Consider the following 22426-nt stretch of genomic DNA (forward strand, 5'->3'; position numbering starts at 1 on the left):
GAGCCCAGCCTCCAGACGGGAGGGAAAGGGAGCGGAGCGCGACACGGGAAAAAGAAGCGGCTGCCGCAGCGTGTCCTCCCCCCGGCGGTGCCTGGGCCGCGCTCCCGCCGCCGCGCGGTGCCCCGGGCGCTGCGGCCGCGCCGGCCGGGGCAGGAACTGCGCTTCCCGTGGGGCCGCGCGCGGCAGCCGGCATGCGCGGCGGGCGGGGCGGGGCGGGGCGGCAGGGCAGGTTGCTGTTGTTACATAGGAAACAGCTGAAGAGTCTCCACATGACAGGGGGGGAAGGAGGAAGTGGGGCGGCCCGCGGGGCTCTGCCGCCGCCGCTCCGGTAGTCGCGGGGCTCGGTCGGCGGCTGCTTGCGGGGAGAGTCCTTCCCGCGACGCGTGGGCTGACCGCCCTCCAGGGCGGACTTGCGCCCCGGCGCCGCCGCTGAAGGGAGGCAGGCAGTGAGCGGGGAGCCCCCCGCCGGGCCGAGGCGCCTCGCCGGGGAAGTTTGGTCCGGGGCGGGATCCCGCCGACCGCGGCGGTGGCGCCGGGTATGAACGGCTTCGCCCCAGAGGAGGTGACCCAGCGCGGGGCAGACCCCGCCGCCGCGGTGGTGGTGGGCAATGCGGGCTCCGCCGTGGAGGTGCCGCCGCCGCCAGCTCCGCCGGGGCTAGGTCCGGCCGCCGCCGCGGGCTCGGCGGGCGGCGGGTGCGCGGGCGGCCCCGGGGCCGGGCAGCTGTGCTGCCTGCGGGAGGAGGGGGAGCGATGCGGTCGCGCCGCCGGCAACGCCAGCTTCAGCAAGCGCATCCAGAAGAGCATTTCGCAGAAGAAGGTGAAGATCGAGCTGGACAAGAGCGTAAGTCCGCGAGGGGAGGACGCGCCAGGGCAGCCGGCGGTGCGCGCGGACAAAAGCGGCCGATAGGTCGCTGTATCTGTGTCTTAGTTGGCTGGGGGGATTTTAATCAAGTTTAGTAGGGAATGAGGGGTGTTTGGCGGCGGGGAAGTGTTCGCTCCCCCTTCCCACCTCTTTTCCGTAGCACGGCCGAGTTTGGCAGGAACGCTGGCTGAAAGTCCCTCCGGGAGGGGGGCAGCGCCCGCCTTTCCTGCCTGCTCCTGGGGTCCCCTCCAGCCCCAAGAGCCTGGGCATCGACGGCGTGTGCCCCCCTGTAGCCGGAGCGGGGGTTAGCGTGGCCGGGAAGCGCCGCTGCTCGCCGGAGCGGAGCGCAGCCTGCATGGCTCCCGGCGCGCTAGTTTGTCTGTGTTGTTGGCGAGGGCCGCGCTCGCCGCCCCGCCTCGTGTTGCAGCGCCGCACGTCTCCCGTGCCGCTTTATCTTCCGCTCGGCAGCCATCGGACCCCGCGCTGCGCGGCTCGGCTCGGCCGGGCAGGGCGGGGGCCGGCCGCCTTCCCGCGGGCCGGGTTGCCCGGGAGCCGGGAGAGCGCCCGCCCTCGCCGGGTGCCGCGGAGGGCAAGGCGGGCTACAGCGCGGGGCGGCCGGCGAGAGCGCCCCGCGCCCGGGCCGATTCTGCGTGCGCCCCGAGAGACCCCGGCCCGGCTGTGCAGCCCGTCCCTAACGCTGCCCCGTGCTCTCATTTGCCCTGAAAACACGCGGGCTTGGGGATTCCGGGCTGGTACGCGCCCAGATCTCCCAAAGCGTACAGATCCCCACGAAAGGGAAACTTGTTAAAAAGAAAGAAAGTAAAAATAAGTGTGTTGCGTGACCACGCCGGGTAGCGGAAGTAAAACAAGGAGGGGAGGATATAGCTGGGGAAATGAGAACCGTCTCTCAGCCCTGCAGAGAAAGCTGAAATGAAAGCTTGTTTTTTGTTTGCGTGCTGCCCGGCCCCCGCGGTGCGATGTGCGGCCGGAGGGAGGGCTGTGCTGCGTAGCTCCACAGCCTGGCACTGCTGCATCGGCCGATTGCTGCATTTCAGCGAGCTCGGGGCCCAGCCGGTGGCGGGGAGCTGCAGCGCAGCGCACTCTCCATTTAGAAGAAGCCGGTAGAAAAGCTTCCTCAACCCAGTTAATGTGGCTGTGAGTGCTTAAGGGTTGTCTATCTACGTGCACTCTAGTCTGGGAGATACACTACGTGGGTTTGATTGAAAGATGCCGTTTTATTCTTCTAGGCAAGACATCTGTACATTTGTGACTTCCACAAAAATTTAATTCAGAGTGTGAGAAATAGAAGAAAGAGGAAAGGCAGCGATGATGACGGTGACTCACCAGTGCAAGACATCGACACTCCAGAGGTAGCTAAACAGTTTCGGGTTTCTTCGAGTTACTGTGTTGAGCTTCTTAATGACACCGAGTCTGCACCAACACCACTCTCCCACTTTTACAGCTTACCTTACATGTGGGAAAGGGAAGATTCTTGATTCGCACTGTTCTTAATATAACAGAATTTAACTGAATTTTGTGGCATGTTTTCTGAGTAAATGGTGCAGAGTACAATGAACAAGAGTCTCTATTTTTAAGTGTCTGATGGTTCTCTCAGAAATCTACTGTTTTCAGCTTCCTCCTCCTTAGCACATAGCATCGATCTCTTATGTTTTGCAGGAGCTGACAACCTGAAGGGAGTTGCACATAGTGCTCGGGATATAAATGCTTCTCTGTCCTGTCCCTGTTGTGCTAAATGTATTGCAGATGGTTCTTGGCAATTACTCCATTGCCCTAGTCACTTTAAAGACTGAGAGTTTAATGATGGTTGCTTTGTTTCTGCCCCACTGTAGGGGGAAGAGCCATTTGTGGAGCTCTGCTATGAAGGAGTGGAGTAGACAAATAACCGTGTCTTTTCAGCCTGTTTTCTCCACTGCACATCAGTGAAATCTGACCCATTAAAATAAGGGAACCAAAGTGTTCAACTTTTTTCTTGGTGTAATGGGTTGGTCTTGAACATAAGGCTTTCTTTTTCTTACACATGCTCTGGGTTATTTTTGCTACAACGTTGCTTAGCAGGTGCTCCACAGTGTGTTAATTTTGAGCAGAGGCTGTTATGCCTACATGGTCCCTTCTGAGAGGGATTGTTAAAACATTCTTCAGAAATTGCTCTGTAAGTGTTAATTTAATGGCATCCTTATGGTCAGCATCTGCAGATAACAGCAAGTAAGCAGAACCTTTGTGCAGGAATCTGTGCCTTTAGGCTCCAGAGGCTCCAGTCTGAAAGCTCTGGATAAGAGGATTTTAGGAGATTGCAAGTAGCTTGATGCTGGGTGGTGTTGTCTGTCTGTTAAATATCTGAGATTGTTTCTTGGAAAGTTCTGTCTAAAGCTAGTGCTGTGAGTGACTTCAGGTAGCTCTCTGACACTGTGTAATTGCAGCTCTCCTGGAAGCCTGTTTTGTTTTCTTATGCCAGGATTATAAAACACATCACAACTGATGGATATCTCCAGAACAAGAAAACAAGCCTTTTTTTTCCCCTTAACAGTAGTATTACAAAAAAGAAAACTGGGAACTGTTTTTGAAGAGTGTCAGCTGGCTGTTTGGGCAAGGGCAGTATGTTCATTCCTTGTAATTCCTGTATGCCTTACATCGTTGTTTGCCCTTGACCACCTTTATTTTCAATTATTACCCAGTTTGCTAAGGAAAAAGGTGCCATTCTTCTGAAGAGTTGTAAGGCACTGCTGCTCCATCTCAGTCATGACCATCTTTACTGGTTGGAAACGATTCCTACAGGAGGAAAAGAAACTCCTGCAGTACTGGTAGCTTCTGGGGCTTGGTGAAAAGCTGCTGTTCTTCCTTTGTATGATGCTGCAAGGGTGGCTTCCCCACTGTGGCTTAGGAAGTGTAATTTAATGCCATGTAAACTTTAGAAACACCAAAGGATACCATCCTTTATCATGCAAGGTGGCCTCACTTCAGGTCTGGCCAGGTTGCCAAGTGTGGGGTAGCACTGCTGTTTAAGTGTTCTGCAGTGAGGCTGATAAATGAATTTAAAGCAAAAGTGAATGCCTTCATCAATCTTTAATGCAGTGAATTTGGAGAATACTATCGTAATTGCAACTGCCCTAACAGAATTTCTCATTCAGCCTGCTTTCTGAGCTTGCTCTCCCACTCAGTCATCTGATTAAGCTCTCTTAGGTTGTCAGGGAGGATGGGAAGGGTAAGCTGTTGCTGGGAGAAGTGACTGATCAGAGTACATAGGATTCAAAACTGACAGAGTACTGGATTAAGGCTGTGTATTTGTATCCCTGAGAGGACTTGGTGTAATTCTCTCCACTGTTGAATGACATTGAGAAAGAATTTTGGACGTTTATGCCCATGCACATAACTCCTGCATGTTGCTTGTGTAACAGGGATACATTTGGAGAGCAAGAGCTGCTCTTTTCTTTTCTCACCTCAAGCCAAGAATGCTTGTGCTCTAGACTCTGTCCTGATTTTAGTGTGTGCTCTTTCATGGTGCAGATGTCTTTCATGGTGCATGGTGTCTTGTATGTAATCTACATTAGATTTAATGGCTGAAATTACAATATAGGGGCCTCCTTTGGATCAGCATCTTTATAGATGTCATATAAAAGTTGCTATTGGGCTTGTGTTATCGTGCTGGAACTGGGAAGCAAACAAAAAATCCAGAATGGATGCAAGTACAATAGTGAATTCAAAATAATGTCCCCAGCTAAAGGGAAGGTAGAGGCATGCTCAGTAACAACAAAACACTCTTAAACTGAGCTGGGCTATTTTCCTTTCTGTTGGAAGGTTTGTTTTTTGTCAAAATGACATCTGCTGAGCTGACTGTTTACACTTGCGTATCTGTGAGTTTCCAAAATGTTTTTGCGAGGAGAACTATTAATGACTGAATTTTTTTCAGTTATATTAGATTGTTTTCTTCCCCTTCCCCCTCTTTTCTTCTAGGTTGATTTATATCAGTTACAAGTAAACACACTTCGAAGGTACAAAAGACACTTCAAGCTACAGACCAGACCGGGACTTAACAAAGCACAGCTTGTTGAAGTATGTATGAGTGTTTCCCATAATAGAAAATGCAACTTGCTGTGGCATGTGGGTTTCTATACACTGTGATCCTTGCATAAAGTGCCTATATAATCTGGATTTTAGGAGAACAAAAGGGAGCTGCTTATCTAGCTTCCTTCATTGGCTGCATCTCCTGAGCCAAGTAAATCAAAAGTAAAAGCTCTTTCCAGAGGAGGGACTCTTAACTTCCAAAAGGAGTGTGTGCTGCTTGTAAGCACAGCGTAGAGCTGGAGCAGTAAGATGATCTTCGTGTCCCTGAATGTCGTAGAATTAGGGATTTATTCTGTCTGTGCATCAATCACAGCTTCACCTGAAATGTCCTGCTGAAAAGAGCTAGAAACTGACAGCTGTCAGTGAAGTTCTGGTGAGGTTCAGACTTTGCTTTAAAAAGCTAGTTACTGCAAACGTAGGTTTCTGTGTATGTAAAGTACAGAAACCTGAAAAAACATGCTTCTATGGATAATTAATTATTTTAAAACCACTGGAATCTGTTGTCAGAAAACTGGAATTATATGGAATTTACTGTTTCCAAAAGTGCTGAAGCTGCATGTCAGTACAGCTGTATGTTAGCATCTTTGCTTCGCATGAGTGCAGCTTGAAAGGAATTCTTTAGTGCTGCAAAGGTGCAGTCACAGCATATTGATGTAAGTAAGTGGAAGAGCTGGTGATATTAACAGAAAGGTATAGCTACTGATTTTTCACTTTTGTGCAGTGATACATTCAGCTGTATTTAGGTGCAGACACTGTTTTCATTTCTCCTTAATCTGTGTGGATTAAAAGCAAGGCTCTTAAAGGTGTGGGTAAACTGTAAAGGAATAGTCCTGCTACCACTAAGTGTAAGAATGCAAAATCAGTCTTCCATTTTCTTATATCTAGGTTAGCTCTTGAATTAGAAGGACTGTGAATTGAAAAAGCACAGGCAGTTTTTGTTCTGCACAACTGGTGTTTCACAGGGTCTGCTTTAGGTACATCTCATATGATACCTGCACTAGGTTATTCCAATGCTGCATGGTGTCCATGGGCAAAGCTTTCTGCCACATGCTTGGTTTGACTGACCTGCAGGTATTTGTGAGCCATAGCCACAGGGCTTCCTTAATACACAGTACATTTGATTCCTTGTAATCTGCCCTAACATGCCATAGACACTGCTCTAGCTATTACTGAAAGTTCACTTCAAATTACTCTGTCAAGCTGCTTCTCTGTCAGTGCTTTTGGGGTAGAGTTTAGAAAGTTTCTTAACTTTTTAGTTAGGCTGAACATTTATCCATTTATCCCACACATATCCTGTGGTGCTTAAGTGAGCAGTCCCATGTTTTTCACTTCGTCCTTTTAATCTACCAGTTTGGCAAAGTGCCAGAGAACAGATTCAGTTACAATATTTTGCAACTTTCTTTTAATGTTCATTTTGATGAAGAGAAGGACTGCTGAAATGACAAGTGATTCAAGAACTGCTTACGGATTGTTATATTTCAATGGTTACAGCATGGTGAATTTTTATTAATAGCTTTGTTTTGAAGAGCTGAACGTTCAGTTATCATTTTCTGGTAATTCTTGTGTTGTGTTAAATGTTTCTGTATGTGATTTGATGCAGACATCACCTCCAAAGTTGAGTGGAGAGCAGTAGCCTCTCATAATTGTGCTGTCACTGTTGATATTCTGTAGTCATTACCTGTTATATTCAAGCTCTAACCAGACAAATGTAATGCTAGTCCCATGATTGTTCTGATGGCTTTGAGGGGTTTATTCCCTGAAAAAATTCTCAACTTTTTACTTTGGAAATTAGAGGTACAGTCTGCTACATTTAGTTCACAGTTATCAGTAAAATAGTTCCTGTTTACCTTCTTATGACTACTGAAGACTTCTGAAGAGAGGCAAAATTTCCTTTTTTGTAAGCTTCTTAATCAATCTTTTAAACTTGAATATAGTGCATTTAAATATGAATCTTCAAGTTTTGCATGTAAGAGTGATTATTTAATTTCCTTGCATTCTTCCTTTATAGATAATTGGCTGCCACTTTAGGACAATTCCAGTGAATGAAAAGGACACCTTAACATACTTCATCTACTCAGTGAAGAATGACAAGAACAAACCAGATCTAAAGATGGATAGTGGGATTCATTAGGCAGAAAAGGTTGGGACTGAGACTCAGGCTGCAAATGAAAAGACTGAGGTTTTGTTGATATGCAAAAGCTTTCTTTGTAACTTTTTCTCCTGAGAGAGTTTTCTGTTTTATTTTTCATAACCTTGCTGATTTGTTTGAAAACCATCTCTTATGAAACAAATTTCCTCAGCAAAATTATTTTAAATAAATATCACTGATATTGTTGCTCAAATGGGTGTGTCTGTAATTTTAATGAGTTGGACTCGATCCTGACAGGTCCCATCCAGCTCAGCATATTCTGTGATTCTATGATACTTGTACCTAATAGTTAAGCTTTAATGAACTATGTAATAATATTAAAATATTTTTCAATTGAAACGTGCCAAGGATATATTTATAAGTGTACCTCAAGTGCTTATGATGCAATGCATTTAAAAGAAAAAGCTGTAGCAGACTTGGCAATAAGTTCTTTTTCCTAAGGTAAAAGGCTTTAAGTGCCAGTTCTGTTCTTAGCTGGGCAGAAATGGCTGACTAGCACTTTTTTTCCCATTTGGAAACAAGTATTGGAGGATTCTCTGATTTGTTTATTCACTGTGTCATTGCTGAGATATGTGCTTCCAAGCGCTGAGGCCTTCCTGCTCCTATATTAAAATGGAAAGAAGTGCAGCTCTAGAATTTCAAAGCTGTAAGTACAGATGAAGAGACTGCTGCAGCTTACTGTGCTGAGAAATCCTTTGACTCAGTAAGAAATCCTTTACCTGCTGACTTCTCCATTTGTCTGCACGGACTGCTGCTAAGAACTTAATTGGAGAATGGGAGTTGAGCCTGTGTGAGGTCAATACAGCCTCTTCTAACAGGCACACTGCTTCTTTTTCATTGCATGGATTAGCTCAGGCCTGTTTAAAAGGAATAACCCCCTCTCAATAAAGCCAAAACTCATGGTAGCTTATGGAGAATAATATCCAGCAATACTTGGGCTTTTAATTGATTGTCTTAGAAAACTCTGATGTTGAAGATGGCATTATGAATGACTTCTTGTATTGCAGCTATTGTGCCAGCCTGTGGTGTATGGAAAATGATTTCTTTCAGCTTAAAGCTGTGCACGTAGGATGAATAAACAGCTGAGGGAAAATAGTTTTTATCCTAAAGGTGAGGAGGATGTGGCATCAGCTTCTTCAGTTAGCATGCATTGCAACTCCCAACCTTATCAGATGTTTAAGCTTTTCCTTAATTTGGGAAAAATAAGAAAGCAGTATGTCTGTGATCTAATCTGCTTGATGTTAATCGTTTGAGTTTTTTCAAAAATTACTGCTCTGCTGGCATCACTCCAACTAAGATGCTTCACTTTGCTTTTTTTGACCTGTGATGCCTGCCTAGAACTGGATGATGATAAACCCTAACCTCAAACTGGCTGCTTTCCCAATATCTCCCAGTGGTATGATTTCTTTCACTTGTACTGCTTTATCTATTTCCACAATACAGTTCTGCAGTGCTGGCCAAAGTTCAAGACAGTGATACCTAGCTAGTGACAGCTAAAATTGGTGCTCCTTTGAAGATATGTTTTCATGGCCATTTCACTACAGGGATTGTCAATTTGTTTACTAAATGTCCTTTGAACACATTCAAGCTTCTTACCTTCAAAGTGCAAATTGCATAAAAAGCCAGGGAACCTAGTGATGGATAGGACATCCAAAGGATAAAGAGTTTTTTTCTGAGTGCATGACAGGGTTGAATGTTCTCACCTAGGCCTGGCAGGACCTGTAGATGAAGTTATGTGAGGGGAGGAGAGTGGGGAAAGAAACAAAAGCAAGCTTCTATGGAAAGCCAGTTTTAAAGTAGTAACTTAAGTGACCCTATCTTGCTGCATGTGGATAGTGGCCAAGTTGTGGATTGTGGATTTTCCAGGAGTCTTGGAAGAAATTTAACTGAAAGCCACGAACTTTAGTACCCAGCCTTGTATCTGCCTTAACTTTTTTTTTGCTGCAGCTGTTTTGCAAAGCTGTAAATGCCAGCCATATGCAATGTGATTCTTGTAGAAACTAAATGGCATACACAACAGAAGTTTACCTACCCTAGAATCTTGTAGAGGACTTTACACAAGAGCACATACCATAGTTTTTTTTTTTTTTTTTGCAGAGCACTGACTTTGGATATTTTCACTGGGTTGCCAGAGTTATGGGGTTTATTTTACTATCAGTTGATTATTTGATAGGAAGCCCAAATTATTCTGCTTGAATAATTATACAAGCAAGGCTTAAAAAGTCTGGTGACACAAACTGTTGAACAATCAGTAGGGCAAAAATAGTACACACAGATTTACTTGAAACATTTATTATTGGCTGTGTATAAATCACCCCCTCACCCAGTATCCAACCCTTGTTTGCTAACAAGAAGAAGAACAGTCATGGTGATATTTCATACTGACACAGGAAGTAAGCATGGTAAACTGGTGGTAGCAGTTTGGGCCAATGTGTAAGATTATTAGGTGAACAGTGCATTTTTTTGAGTAGATAGGACTGCACAGTTCCTTCACACTCTCCATGTGGCTGGCTTGAAAGCTAAAGAGTTTATATGTGTAAAACAGCAAGTCAGGCTTGCTGCCTGTAAGCCTGGCTTGTTCAGGTGACTCTGCTTAAAATTATGTGGTCACCTGAAAACACCTGCCAATACAGATTGCCATGTAACAGAAAAATGGTCAAAATTTATGTCTCTGTATCTATCTCATAGATCACAATACCACTTAAATATTAAGATAATTATCTCTATGTTTTCTGTAGCTATTGCCTTATGGGGCTAGCCTAAAAAAGCCAGCATTTTATCTTACTTTGGAGTACTGTATTTCAAACAGAGCTTGAATAAAAAATCTGTTGTTCTAATATTTTTAAATGCTCACTGCTAAGATTAAGCAATATAAGGGTTTAGAGATTGCATAGTCAAGGCAGGTGACCAGTTAGACATAAGACCCAAGTGTGCTTTAGTACTGTTAATGCCAATTTTTACTATTTATTCCAGTGAAATACTTTCAAATGTGGAGATACAGTCCTTTTGTATGTACATGTATTTTAAGATGCCTAAACAGAACATGGGAGCTTTTCTTCAGAAGTGCCAGGGATTGAGTGGCTTCAGCTTAAAGTGACATTAAAAGTGTGATGGCAATAATGGAATAGGAAGCTGCACTGCCATAAGTTGCTCTGAGAGTTATGTTCCTAACAACATGAAGGCTTAGGCTTGAAGTTTCTTCTTCCAGACTATCTAAGGATATTGTGCTGAGTAAGAAGAGTTATGCTTTTTGCTGGGGTATGCAATATTAGGACACATTAAGAGCTTGTACAGTCTGTTAAACCATGGAAATGGCTTTATGGAAATTAGGTCAGCTACCAGATTTGAGAAGAAAACTTCATAGGTATTTGATATTCCATAAAGGTATAGAAAGAAAATTCTTTTTACAGTGTAAAGTGAGGCAGTGGCTTGTGATTAGAAAGGAAGTTTTTTTTTGTTGGTGGTAGTTTTGTTTTACCCTTGAAAACATTATTACATGATGTCTGTTATCTTCACTTGCAGACTTGGATCATTGACTGTTGCAGGGGATCACAAAAGATATCTTTGGTCCAAAGAAAATATCCCTGAAAGATAGGATCACATGTTTAAACAATTAGATCATTGGTTTGTTAGAGCTTTAATATGACATGCATTTCCCACTGTGGATATTTTTTTGCATGTATGATGATGTATGTGGGATTTCTGTGTTTGTGGGATGTCCTTCCAGCAAAACAAATGCAACTGCAGATCTGGATGAAGATACTGCATTTCTACCTCTACCAGCCTGCTATGGGAGCAATGGCCAAACCTTCACTGCCTGACCGCGTTGCAGAACTCCACCCTGGCATTTTAACTTTGAGAAAATAAACTTACCAAATAGGTTATATTATCAAAATAAAGGACTTGGCATGTGCACACATACTGTTCTAGTGCAGTTTGTCCCGAGATGCAGATGCAGATGCAAAGCAGGTCTTGTGTACCTCAGGATGATGGAAGGAGTATTTTCTTCCAAATTTGTACCAAAGGAAGAGGCTTTACTATGCTGCTCAAAGGTTGAAGCTAGAGACCCAGGGAAAGATTAAAATCTTACTTAAACCCTACTCTCAGTTTGAATGTGAGATTTTTAGCTTTAGAAGTCTTTCCCACTTGGTTCAACTTGGGTCCCCTACAGGAGTGCTGAAAAGTTGCCTTTATTGGATTTTAGGGGACGAGAAATGAGTGTTAAGAGGAGCACATATATATAAAAAAAGCCTTTTGCTTGCCTAAATAATGGCATCACATTTTGGTGCCTCTGAAGTATTAGTAAGTTTTGAACTGTTGATATTTCTAATCCAAATTTACTGAAGATGTTGCTGAAGAGCTGAATGAAATAATACTTCTTAATACATTTTATTACCTAAAACCAGTATGGGCTGATGGTGTTTATTTAACTCAGTTATGTTCTTTCTATGTAACAACAACAAAAACCAAAGCTCAGTGAGAACTTCACTGTTCAACTTTGTCAGCAGTGCAAGGAACCCAGGGAGGTGTTGGTGTTCTTGGGCTCAATCTTTGCTTTGCTTTATACAAGTATATGTGAACCCCTGTGCTCCTCCTTTGATTTTTCTGCTTTTAACAGCTATTTTTACAGAATTACTTGTTCAACTGAAATATGTTCAGGCACTTTAGAATAGCAATACAGTTCTCTTCCATGGAACAGGAGTGAAATGGAGTTTTTCTGTGGTCGTGAAAACTTCTTCATTGTAAAATGGTCAGAATAAGTGTTTTATGTAGTTATTCTTAGTTTGGATCAAACAGAGGAGTCAAAAGTTGGGTAATTCAGATGCTGAAGTCCCTGTTAATAGGACAGGGAGGTTTACTAGGTAAGACCCTGAAAAACAAATCCTCAAAACTGATAGTTACAGAAAATTGGCTATATCTTGGTATCATTTCAAACCATCTGAAGTGAGGAATTGCTTTAAAATGATCGCTTATTCCATGTCTGGAAACTGTAAAATGATGGAAATAAAACAGGCAGATGTGAAGAACTATACGAGTTTACGTGAAATGAGTGTGATCTTACTTTGGGCAGCAGAGCAATTCATTCCAGTTGCAGTAACAGATCACCTCACAGCCCTTCCCTTCCCAGAAGTGATCTGGCAGAGCATCATCGACGTGCCGGAGGCTGTCCCAGCCTGCAGGGATGCTGTGGCAGCCGTGCTCCTTGAGGGGCCTCTTGTAGCAGGAAGGGCGCTGGGAAGGCACCGCGGGGCTACCCGGGAGGGTGCTCAGCAGCAGCAGCAGCAGCGCCCAGACCATCTTCATGTTTGCCAAGCTTCCCACAGCAGGGTGCTAAAGAGAAACGAGGGATGTGACACAGTGTTGCTGCAGAACAGGGCTCTTTCCCTCATTTGCTTCCTGCCTCGCATTTTTCTTTCCTGTGCTGTTTCGGTCATTTGAGCCTGAGTGCTGGAGAGTGTTCTCTCCTAGGAGGTAAATAATATTGCAGCAGAATTGATATTCATTACTTTCTGTACAGCCTTGGGAATCCTTTCATTGTGAATTGAGGCTTCTGATGCTGGCAATTTTGTTGTTTCTTTGGCCTCTCACCTTGAGAAAATTGCTTTGAGCTGGCCGTGTTTTTTTGGTGATGTAAGTGATTGTATCGATTGCTACCAAACCAGGGGGAAATGTCTGGATGTGTGTCCTTGCCTCCCTGGCCACTTTGCCTGGCAAAACAAGAGTCACTCACACAAAATAAATAGTATCCTTCCCCATCCAAGCTGTGGAAAAACTGCTTGCTGATTGAATCCTGTGTCATGGGCTGTGTGAGAAACTGAGGCGCTAAGCAGCCCAGGAAGACGAAGCTGTCTGCAGTGCTGCTGTCCTGGCCTCTGGTATGATGCAGCTTTAGGGAGAATCTTCTTTACTGGGCTTTTTTAGTACAAGTCTTGCTACTGGAGGTCATGGTTTAACTGGCTTTTTAAAAGGTGGGATAGATTATCCCTTGCAAAACTCTCCTGCTGGCCACTAGGCTTTCCATTGTTTTCTTTAATGTCAGCTCTGCTGTTCTGTGCTGCTTTGCACAGTCTGACCGTGCCACAAAGCTTTGGATCCTTAACATACATTCACCTTTAAATTAGGCTTTTGAACAATGTTTCAGTTGAATTTTTATTGGTGTTAGGAGAGTGGTTTTCTACCTTTCCTCAAGCTCAAACAAAGTGGTCTGTTATCTTAACTGAATTTAAACAGGAATTCTGCTCTGAAAATGAAAATAATGACCAGCTCTGCCCAGCACTCTCCCTGTATATTCATTTTTCTTGTGTAGGACTTAAGGAAGACTTTGCTGTCCTTCCTCCTGTTGGCACTCTGGAATTGATGCCCTGACACAACGTTGTGGGCCAGCCCTGGTCTGCATTGTGGGGCTGAAGATTAGAATGGACTAACCCAAAAATATCGAGGTGTAAGACAATATCTAATCAATGACTATCAAGGTGTAAGACAATATCTAATCAAAGACTATCAAAAGTGAAGTTAAGATGGTAGAGCTATTATCTAGATAAGGAAAAAAAAGAGGTATGCCAGCTGTAGATGTGACTATAATATGAATTACTTTGTAAAAATCTTGAGATCACCCTTAAAAAACAAACAGTAAAATTTTAAATATCTAAATCTACAGTATTTTTTAGTCATTTTTCTTGGGTAGTTTTCTTGCCACTATAGCTATCTTATCTTCCATGTCTTCAGCCAATGAATAAAATGCCATGTAAGAAAATCTGGAAATTTAGATTCATATTAGGGATGAAATACAACGTCTCAAAGCTTTTTGGTTATTTATTTTTATATTTAAACTTGGTGTTTTTTGAACATCAGTAGCGAAATAAAGCAGTAAAAAGTGGCGAATATATTAAAGAACATGAGTGAAGTGAGAATAAGCTCTTCTGGTTTTTTTTTTTTTTTTTTGGCTTCTGTTGTAGAAGGAAAATTCATTGAATGATTCCTTTTAGTTTCCATGAACTTGTATGGGAACTCTAGAGTAGAAGACTCCTATAAACTACTAGTAATGGAGCCTTGGGGATCTATTTTTAATTACCTCAGAGTGCAGTATTGAATAACATATTGTCTTTATTAGTTTTAGACCTCAAAACTACTACTCAAATTAAGTAAACATTGCCTAGTGTTTTTTAGACTTGAGTGTAGAATCTGTATTATTATATTCATGGTTTTATTTTGTAGGAGTATAAACACTTTGCTTATGAGTGTTCTGCTCAGAGAAGTCTAATGCTTAAAGAGAAAATATTGTTGATTCTATACCTAGATAAATGCCAGTGTCAGGGAGTAAAATTTAATCTTCTGTTCAGCTACTTTGACTTAATTATTGAAGTATTTAATGGAAGAAAAATTCCATGAAAGAAAAAATCAGCTTTGTTTCCTGTAGTTGGATTATTCTGTACTCTTCTACTGGAGGATGAGGCATTCATGATTCCTTGGTCTGGTGAACTTTTAAAAATTTCTAATAATTCAGGTGATCTTTCCCTAACTGGAGTTCAACTGAAATGCTCATTTGACTCTGTTGACAGCTGCCTACCTCCTCAAAATTTGTAGGAATTCACTTCCTGAAAAATAGTCACATTCATCCTGAAAATAGGTGCATTCTCTATACACTGTCAAATTGCTAGATTCAAAAATCACCACCTACAGTTTTTAAGGTGATTCTGTAACTCACTACTTGCCATTTAATAAAAATAATGGGATGTTGCTGTAGTGTGTCATCAGGAGGGTTTCTATGGGTGGCTGCCAAAATCAGTATTAGCAAAATCAACATGCTGGAGAGCTATGGATAGACAGCTCCTCTGACCAGTTATGCATTTTACCAATGATAAACATTGTTATTATTCAGAAAAAAATATTATAATTTTGTTTCTGCTTAAATAGTTCCTCTTGGGGTTTTTTTTGTAGATCAAAACAAAATAGAAATTTTTTATCAAAAGACCTTTCTTCAAACAGGTATTTCTGTCTTGGGGGAGAGCAGTCTCTGTTTGCAGATGAAAGATTGCCAAGGAGCTGAAGTGTTTCATCAGCTCCCTGCACAGGGTCGATGCAGACCTTTCAGATGCAGCATCTCTGTCTGACAAAGTGCTGCAGCTTCTTTTCCTGAGCGCAGTTGAACAGATGTTGGAATGTCACTGATTGCCTGGGTAAAGAACAGAGCTAGTATGTGCATGTTTATTTCAAAATGAGTGTCAAAGGCTTTGTCTGCTGTTGCATAGCACAGAAGATAGGCTTTGCTCATAAAACAAGTCAGGAAAATGTGATGAACAAATCCAATTGCTAACGTGGCTCAGAGACTCATTCACTGCCAGCAGGAATCCTCTTACAGTCCTTTATTTTATAAAGCCTTCTGAAAAGATAGCAATGCCAGGCATGCTAAGCCTGACCAGCTTGCTCTATCAAGATTTTATAATTTCAAATTCTAGCAAGAGTAAAGCCATCTAAAAATGCCAAAAATGAGCTCCTTGCATTTGCATAAATTCTTTTTCATTTAATTATTTTGATTATTTTGACAGGGTGTAAGTAAGGTTTAACACCAAATGCACCTGGGAATACAAGTGCTTTGAAATAGTTTGGAGCTTTTTCTAAAGGAAAATGGTTAGTTTGGGAATATGCATGATGAGTCAGGAATTAGTGCTGTCTCTGCTTGTTCAGCTGAGAGTGTTTGAATTATCTTGCCAGGCAATTTGGCACCATCTACTCTTTGGATCCACTAGATGCAGAGGTAATCAGACTGAAGAGAAAACCCCAAGCCTCAGCCTCCTTGTCCAAGAGCAGCATGGGCATAGTTCATGAGAAGTGATGTCCTTTAAAGGTCACACAGTATCAGTAGGAGCTCAGGTGTTAGAAAGAGAGAAAACTGAGAAATGGCACAAAATGTGTATTTCGGCACTTCTAGAGATCCTGCGTGGTTGGGAAAACAGAAATATTTTTAGGTTGGTCTATCAACCATTAAAAATATCAATCCTTCATTAAATGTATCCTTCTTCTCCCCTTAAATAGGCTGTATTTCTAGTTGCCTAATGTCGAAAACAAGAAATACATTAATTAGTACACTTTTGGTGTATATTCTTTTCCAGTTTGTCCAGTGGCATGTGCCAGGTTAACAAGTTGCACTTCAAAAGCATATGTATTAAAATTGTTTCACTTATTTAAAATGAAATGTATTTTAGTGTTGATTTATTTGTCAAGTTTGCCTTTCACAACCACCTGTAAAATGTGGAGTATTTAGTATTTAGGTGCTAGTGCTTGATAGTTGGATTTATTAGTGCATTACTAAAACATCATTACACAAGGACTGCATAACTGATAATATTGTGAAGAATTTTTTTCCGTTTAAAAAAAATGTCAAATCTATTTTGCTTGAACAGTTGGTGCACTGTAAGGACAGCAGCTATTCCACTGAGGATGAATTCTGTGAATTACTGCTTTGTAATTGTCATCAATACCATGATTCTTTCCAGAAACTGAGCTCTCATGAAACCCCAATTAGTTTTCTTTAAGACAGCAATTCATCGTGAGGACACCTCTCTCCATATTATATTGAGCACTGGCAGGCAATCTAGTATATTTAGTGACTTCAGGTGTTCATATGTAGTATCCAGCTTTGAAGAAAAGCACGATAGTAAAGGAATTATTCTGATCTGGATCCCAGCCATGCAACTGTCTTGAATAGTACCTCTCGCCTGCAAGATAACAGCTTCTCCCAAATCTTCTTCTGCATGTTCCCATATGTATTTCTAATTCTGTAATCTGTAACTAGAAGGAGCAGGTAGACAAGGATAATTGCAGGAGCAAAACGTACCTTAATCTTCTGGTTCACTCCCTTCCACTTTCTTGGCAGCTGTATCTTTTTAGATGTACCCAGAGAGAGCTAGAGCTGGGGTGAGAAGAGGGAGGGAGGGCTGATGGGAGATGCTGTACAAACAGCCCTTTGTTTGTGCTGACTTCTGCCTGTGAGTGATGAGCACTGTTCTCCAGCAGTGGGTCAGAGGATGGGCTTCAGGAGCCTCCTCTTTCCGTCACTGCCAGGCTCATCTTGGGGCAAAAATGTAACATATCCCTTCCAGCAGGAAACAATTAGCTCATCCAGGATCTGAAGCAAAGGTGCCTCCTCAAAGAGCAAAGCATAACACCCAGAACAAGAGAAAAGATCCTGTGGAATAACTGTGTCTTGCGTGTGGAGTGTGAGCAGGCTGGGGGAAAGGGGAAGGAGCAGTTTTCTGGGGTTGCACAGCCAGAAAAACATGGTTTATATACAGGTGCCTTATTTTGCATCTGGTGGACAAGAACACAACAATCTCATGCAGTACTTTAATTTTTGACTTTGGGATCCTTTCAAGTTTTCTGAAACTGACATAATAGAAAACCCCCTTAATTATTTTAACCAGATTTCTAGTACAGCATGCTCAATGGTGCCACGTATCAAGTTCTTTGCTGAACAATGTTTAATCAAGGGTATTTCAGAGGAAGTTATTTTAAACTAATTTCAGATTAATCAAATGATCTGGTGCCATAAAAACAAGGATTTTAGATGGAATTGAAATGTTATATACTAATGAGAAAATAGTCTTGAGGGCGAAGCATGTGTCCTCATATTTCTCTTGCAATTTATCTCTTGCTCTACTGCAGTCGTTCTGGACCTGTTTTGCAATGGGAATAGAGAAGGATGATTGTTGAGCTGCAATTCTTATATTTTTCTTGTGTGTGTTGTTTTAATTCTGATGCTGTGTTGTAAGAGTTCAGTTTTCTTTGTCTGTTGGTCTGCTTCCAGTACAGAGATTTGTTAGGAGTACGAAAAGGTGCCCCAGCTCAGCTGGTTCAGTTTACAATTTGATGTCTTGGTGCATGTTCATCTTGATTTATTGTATGCCAGAAGTGAGCTCGTGCCTCTGTAAGAAGTGCATATCCCATGTTCTGCTGCCTCAGCCAAGAGAGCGGGTAAATGGCACAGTTATTTAGCAGCAAGCCTTTGGAAACTGAGTTACCTACTCATGGTGCTCCCATCCAGCAGGGTGCTCCCCCCTCTCTGTGGGATGGGAGCACCTGGGATGGAGAGAACAGGATGCAGGGCTGTACCTCTGCCTCCAGTTCTGGTTAGAAAGGTGAGGAAGGACCTTTTTGGCCGCTGTGGTTACACGCACATAGCAACTTAAAAGTGGAGGGAGGAGATAGCTGCAGGCAGTGGCTGTCAGAACAGGACAGCCTTGCCTTTTCAGGGTGACAAAATGCCTGCTGCTCCCTCTGCCTTGCTCCAGAAATTCTTCCCTGGTGCCGAGCATGGCCCCAGCGTTCCGTGCCTTAAATGAGATTATCCTAATGCCTCCGGGAGCACGCGGTGTTCCAGGGCAGCCTTCTCCATGTGAGCAGGGAGCAGGCTGGGAGCCTGCTGGGCATGCACGGCAGCAGGGGACTGGCTATATATAAGCAGGGATAAAACTTGGAGAAGGGAGAGAGAGCATAGCGTGCTGAAGCTCTGGATTTGAATGCCTTTTTAGTTACTTGCAAATAAATTCTGCTCTGAATAATTTGAAGTTTTTATCAGAAGGTGTAATAAAAGTGTGTTAGGATTATTAACTTGCTTTTTTTTTTAAGTTTTCTTGTGTTTTCCACACATATGTGTGTTCAGAACACATTTTCAGAGCTTTGTCTCGACAGCAGTCCAGTGAGCTGACAGTTTTGTATATAAAGTGGAGTATGTGAGGGATAGTTTTCTTCAGGAGATGTCTTGCTGCATTTTGAGAAAGAAAAGACAGTTGTAACAAAGCTGGTGTTTGCCTGCTATTTTTCTTTTTTTTTTTGCTCTCCTCTATAGTTCCATATACAATGTTTTCAGTCACTAAAAACCTCCAGGAATGAGACAAAATTTTCTCCCTTGTGATGCTGTTTCAGAGTAGAGACTGAGAATCAAAGTGGGATTTGGAGGAAGCAAAAGTTTTGTGTAATTTTGTCAGTGAAATGCAACCCAAATGGAAGTCACTATGACTGCTGTAAAACAAGCCTTTAAGGAGTTAAAAGTGAGGTATGGGAGATGAATGGAAGGGCTGGGGAGCCTGCATTGGGAGAAAGTACGTAGCAGTGCTTCCAGATCTTGCCTTCTTTCCTTTTCTCCACTTTGCCCCTGACCCACTGCCCTGAATATCTGTTTCTCCTCTGACTCTGTCTCACTCCTTGCCTCCAGCCCTGGTGGCCTTTTCTTCAGTTTTGGTTTCCTTGGGCCTTTCTGCTCCAGCCCCGCATCCCAGTGGGCTCAGCAGCCGGTGTCTGGCACAGGCTGGCAGGGTGCCAGCTCTGACAGAGGGCTATTGAAAATTGCAGGAGCCCTTTTGTTCCCTACCATGGCATCTGGGATCTACAGGAGAACCATAAGGGAATCTTGCTTTTTCACCCTCCTTCATCTGTGTAGAGAGAGTAATCCTGAGCTGTGTTTGACTCATTTTCCTTAGACACACTCTTTTAGATGTACACGTATCCCTGTTTCTGTCTGGAGAGCAATGGCATTATTAGAGGTAGGATGCAAAGCAGAGCTCCTTTGGGGTTTTTTTCTCTTCCCCAGGCTGAAGTCAGCGAGAAGTGATGGCCCATGAGGAGGCAGTGGCAGATGGAGGCAGGAGGGGGTGTGACAAGGTAGCAGCAGCAATCTGTAAGAGAGAAGTAGTTTTCAAAGGAGAATGGCCCCTGGTAGGGTGAGACAGAAGAAAGAAAAGGCAGCATTAAAATTCAGCTGCGAAAGCATGGCTGTCTCTGACATGTAGCATTATTCTAGACTAAATTTGTGTAACATGCCCTGGGAAAATAATTTTTTCTTTTTTTTTTTTTCTTTTTTTTTCCTAAGTACTCACTGCACTCTTAAATGTGCTTTGCATTTTTAACGTCAGCCACACAGGTTTAGCTTTTTGCTGTCAATGAAAACCACTTTGCATCTTATTTGTATCCTTGATACCAACACTAAGCTCTTTTCAGGCTGACAGTGAGAAATAGTGATGCATCTCCACTCACAGTAAATCTCCTTCAAAGATACCACTTTGCCTTTGAGTTAACTGGCTCCTTCATACACAGAGCTCATATGAGGAGATCCATAAGGAGCCTCAGAACCTGATTTTGGCAGATGATGCAGTCTAAAACTGTACTTGAAGATTATAAAGGAATATAAGTATTGTAGGGATGCATAAAGACCTTGGAGACATAATGCCAGTAGTCATGACAGTGCCAGCAGAGCTAAGATATTAACTGCTGTCATCATTTCTTACAGGACCATAGTGGGTAAGGGACCTGGAATTGAAACATCAGCACAATGGGCTTTTAAGCACAGATAAAAGTCTTGTGTTCATTTTGCAAACATACATAAGTGTAAAACAAATATATCTCACGTTATACCCCTCATGTCACATTTTTCATCACTTAAATTTTATTATGTCAGTCAGAAAAAGTATTTGGAAGCAGTTTTGGTGCTTTTATTTTGTACAATTTTATTTTTTTCATTTGTTCTCTTGACTTTTTCTTCTTTTTTTTTTTAAGAAAAAGTGCTGTTAAATACCCTACAATTGTCTTAGCAATTTTTGCATCTGATAATTTGCTTTATACCTTGTACTTGCATTAGCCTGGGGGATTCATCTGAGCTTTCTGGAACACCTTGATTGTTTGTTCTGTACAGTACTTCTTGTTCATCCAGCATTTCTTCAATTTCTTGCCTTTGTTTTTGTGCACTGCTTTACTTCCAGCTGTTGTTTTCTGCAGAACCCCTTTGTTTCCTCTCTCTCTCTCTCTGATTTTTGGCTTACTGGTTTTACTGTCAATTTTTACCAGTTTTTTTCTGCAGGTTGCATTCTGGGCTTGGTTAAAATAGGAAACCCAAAGTACTGGGCTAATCAAAGGCATCTTTTAGTGTATTTCCTCAGATCAATGGCCTGTTGGCATGCTCAGGCTGTTGCTGGTTTTTTCTCTGAAGGCAGAGAGGATGCAGTATACTCAGAACCTGCTGTTGTGATGAACCATTAGTTTCAGACAGGCCAAATGAGTCAATGTTTTAAGTGTGTATATATAAAGTTTGGTGTCTCAAGCTGGCAAATGAGTCTGAATGTGTTATGAAAAATTATTTTAAATTGAGAAGCTATGCCCAGCCATCACAGATATTGCTTGTGTGATACCTAGAAATCCATGCCTGCTCTGATTCTCTAGTGACTCAGGATGTTATTGGCTCTATTACCTGTGCTAGTTTCTGTCTAGTAAAGAAAATAAAACTGAAAATAAAACCAAAACCTGCAAACTTAATGATAAGATTTGACTTAGTTTTCCTAAATTACCACCACCAAAACCATGATGGTTGCTGCACTGACTTTTGGAGTGCTGTGCCTGTCCCAGGGCAGCTGTGACCCGACACCAGGCTGCGTGCTGCGTGCTCAGCTCTGCGGTGTTGCAGTGGCACCATGGAGGCTTGTCCAGCCTTCGGACTCTCTCCCCAGCTCTACAGCCAGCTGAGCCCTGAAAGGCTTCAAGTGTGACTGTGTGAGGCAAAAGCATCTTTACCCAGATTGGCCAGCCTAGGGAGGACAGCCTTAAAAAGGAACAGGACAGGAAGGAAGATGGCAGCCCAAAACTGAGTGAGGGAGCTGTCGTAACCTCGGGAAAGTGGCAAAAGAATCAGAAGCAGAGAGAGAGGATTCTGTGCAGCTGACACTTATAGGGCCTGGAGAAATAGGCTGTCAGGAACACCATGATGTTCAACAAAGGCAAACACAAAGTCCTGTATGTGAGGAAGAATGGCCCCAGGCACTACAATAGGCTGTGGCTGGAGCACAGCTTTGGAGAGTAGCATCTGAGGGTCCTGGATGGCACCAAGCTGGATGAGCCAGCAGTGGACCCTTGCAGAAAAAAAGGCCAACAGTGTCCTGGCCTGCATGAGGAGGAGTGTTGTCAGCACGTTGGGGTGGTGATCCTTCTCCTCTTCACTGGTCAAACACACATGGAATGCTGAGTCCAGATCTGAGTGACCTAGTGTGAGAGGAATGTGAATGAGCTGGAGTGAAACCAGTGAAGGGCCAAAAAGGTTATTAAGGGACTGGAGCATCTATTGTACAAAGTCTCTGGAAGGACTGGGAGTCTTCAGCCTGGAGAAAGGATCTTGTGTGTATCTCTTCATCTAAAAATACCTGATGTGGGTTGGGCAAGAAAGAGGAGCCAGACTTTTTTTAGTGGCGCCCAGTGACAGGACAAAAGACAATGGACACCAGCTTGATCACAGGGGATTCCTCCTCAAAGTCTAAAGAACTTTTTTATTGGTGAGGAAGGTAAAACAGTGACCACAG

General features: G+C 43.0%; 2 protein-coding genes across 2 annotated transcripts; one reads left to right on the forward strand and one right to left on the reverse strand.

Moving 5' to 3' along the window:
* Nucleotides 1-259: 259 nt before the first annotated feature.
* SAP30 (Sin3A associated protein 30) lies at nucleotides 260-7284 on the forward strand. Its single transcript, XM_059844540.1, has 4 exons — nucleotides 260-841; nucleotides 2110-2232; nucleotides 4832-4930; nucleotides 6951-7284. Exons 1-4 carry the CDS (start codon nucleotides 539-541, stop codon nucleotides 7071-7073), a joined length of 648 nt encoding a protein of 215 aa, XP_059700523.1. The 5' UTR covers nucleotides 260-538; the 3' UTR covers nucleotides 7074-7284.
* Nucleotides 7285-10602: 3318 nt separating this feature from the next.
* SCRG1 (stimulator of chondrogenesis 1) lies at nucleotides 10603-17008 on the reverse strand. The gene is made up of 3 exons (XM_059844543.1): nucleotides 16927-17008; nucleotides 12154-12422; nucleotides 10603-10675 (listed from the first exon to the last, which is right to left on the reverse strand). Exons 2-3 carry the CDS (start codon nucleotides 12393-12395, stop codon nucleotides 10621-10623), a joined length of 297 nt encoding a protein of 98 aa, XP_059700526.1. The 5' UTR covers nucleotides 12396-12422; nucleotides 16927-17008; the 3' UTR covers nucleotides 10603-10620.
* Between the last annotated feature and the right edge of the window lie 5418 nt (nucleotides 17009-22426).

This window comes from Haemorhous mexicanus, chromosome 4 (assembly GCF_027477595.1).
Source record: "Haemorhous mexicanus isolate bHaeMex1 chromosome 4, bHaeMex1.pri, whole genome shotgun sequence".
In the NCBI taxonomy this organism is placed as follows: domain Eukaryota; kingdom Metazoa; phylum Chordata; class Aves; order Passeriformes; family Fringillidae; genus Haemorhous; species Haemorhous mexicanus.

Coding starts and splice junctions, on each gene's coding strand:
- SAP30 (XM_059844540.1), top strand. CDS start 539: ATGAACGGCTTCGCCCCAGAGGAGGTGACCCAGCGCGGGGCAGACCCC. Junction 2,233..4,831: donor AAGACATCGACACTCCAGAG/GTAGCTAAACAG, acceptor CTTTTCTTCTAG/GTTGATTTATATCAGTTACA. Junction 4,931..6,950: donor ACAAAGCACAGCTTGTTGAA/GTATGTATGAGT, acceptor CTTCCTTTATAG/ATAATTGGCTGCCACTTTAG.
- SCRG1 (XM_059844543.1), bottom strand. CDS start 12,395: ATGAAGATGGTCTGGGCGCTGCTGCTGCTGCTGCTGAGCACCCTCCCG. Junction 10,676..12,153: donor GAATTGCTCTGCTGCCCAAA/GTAAGATCACAC, acceptor CCTATCTTTCAG/GGATATTTTCTTTGGACCAA.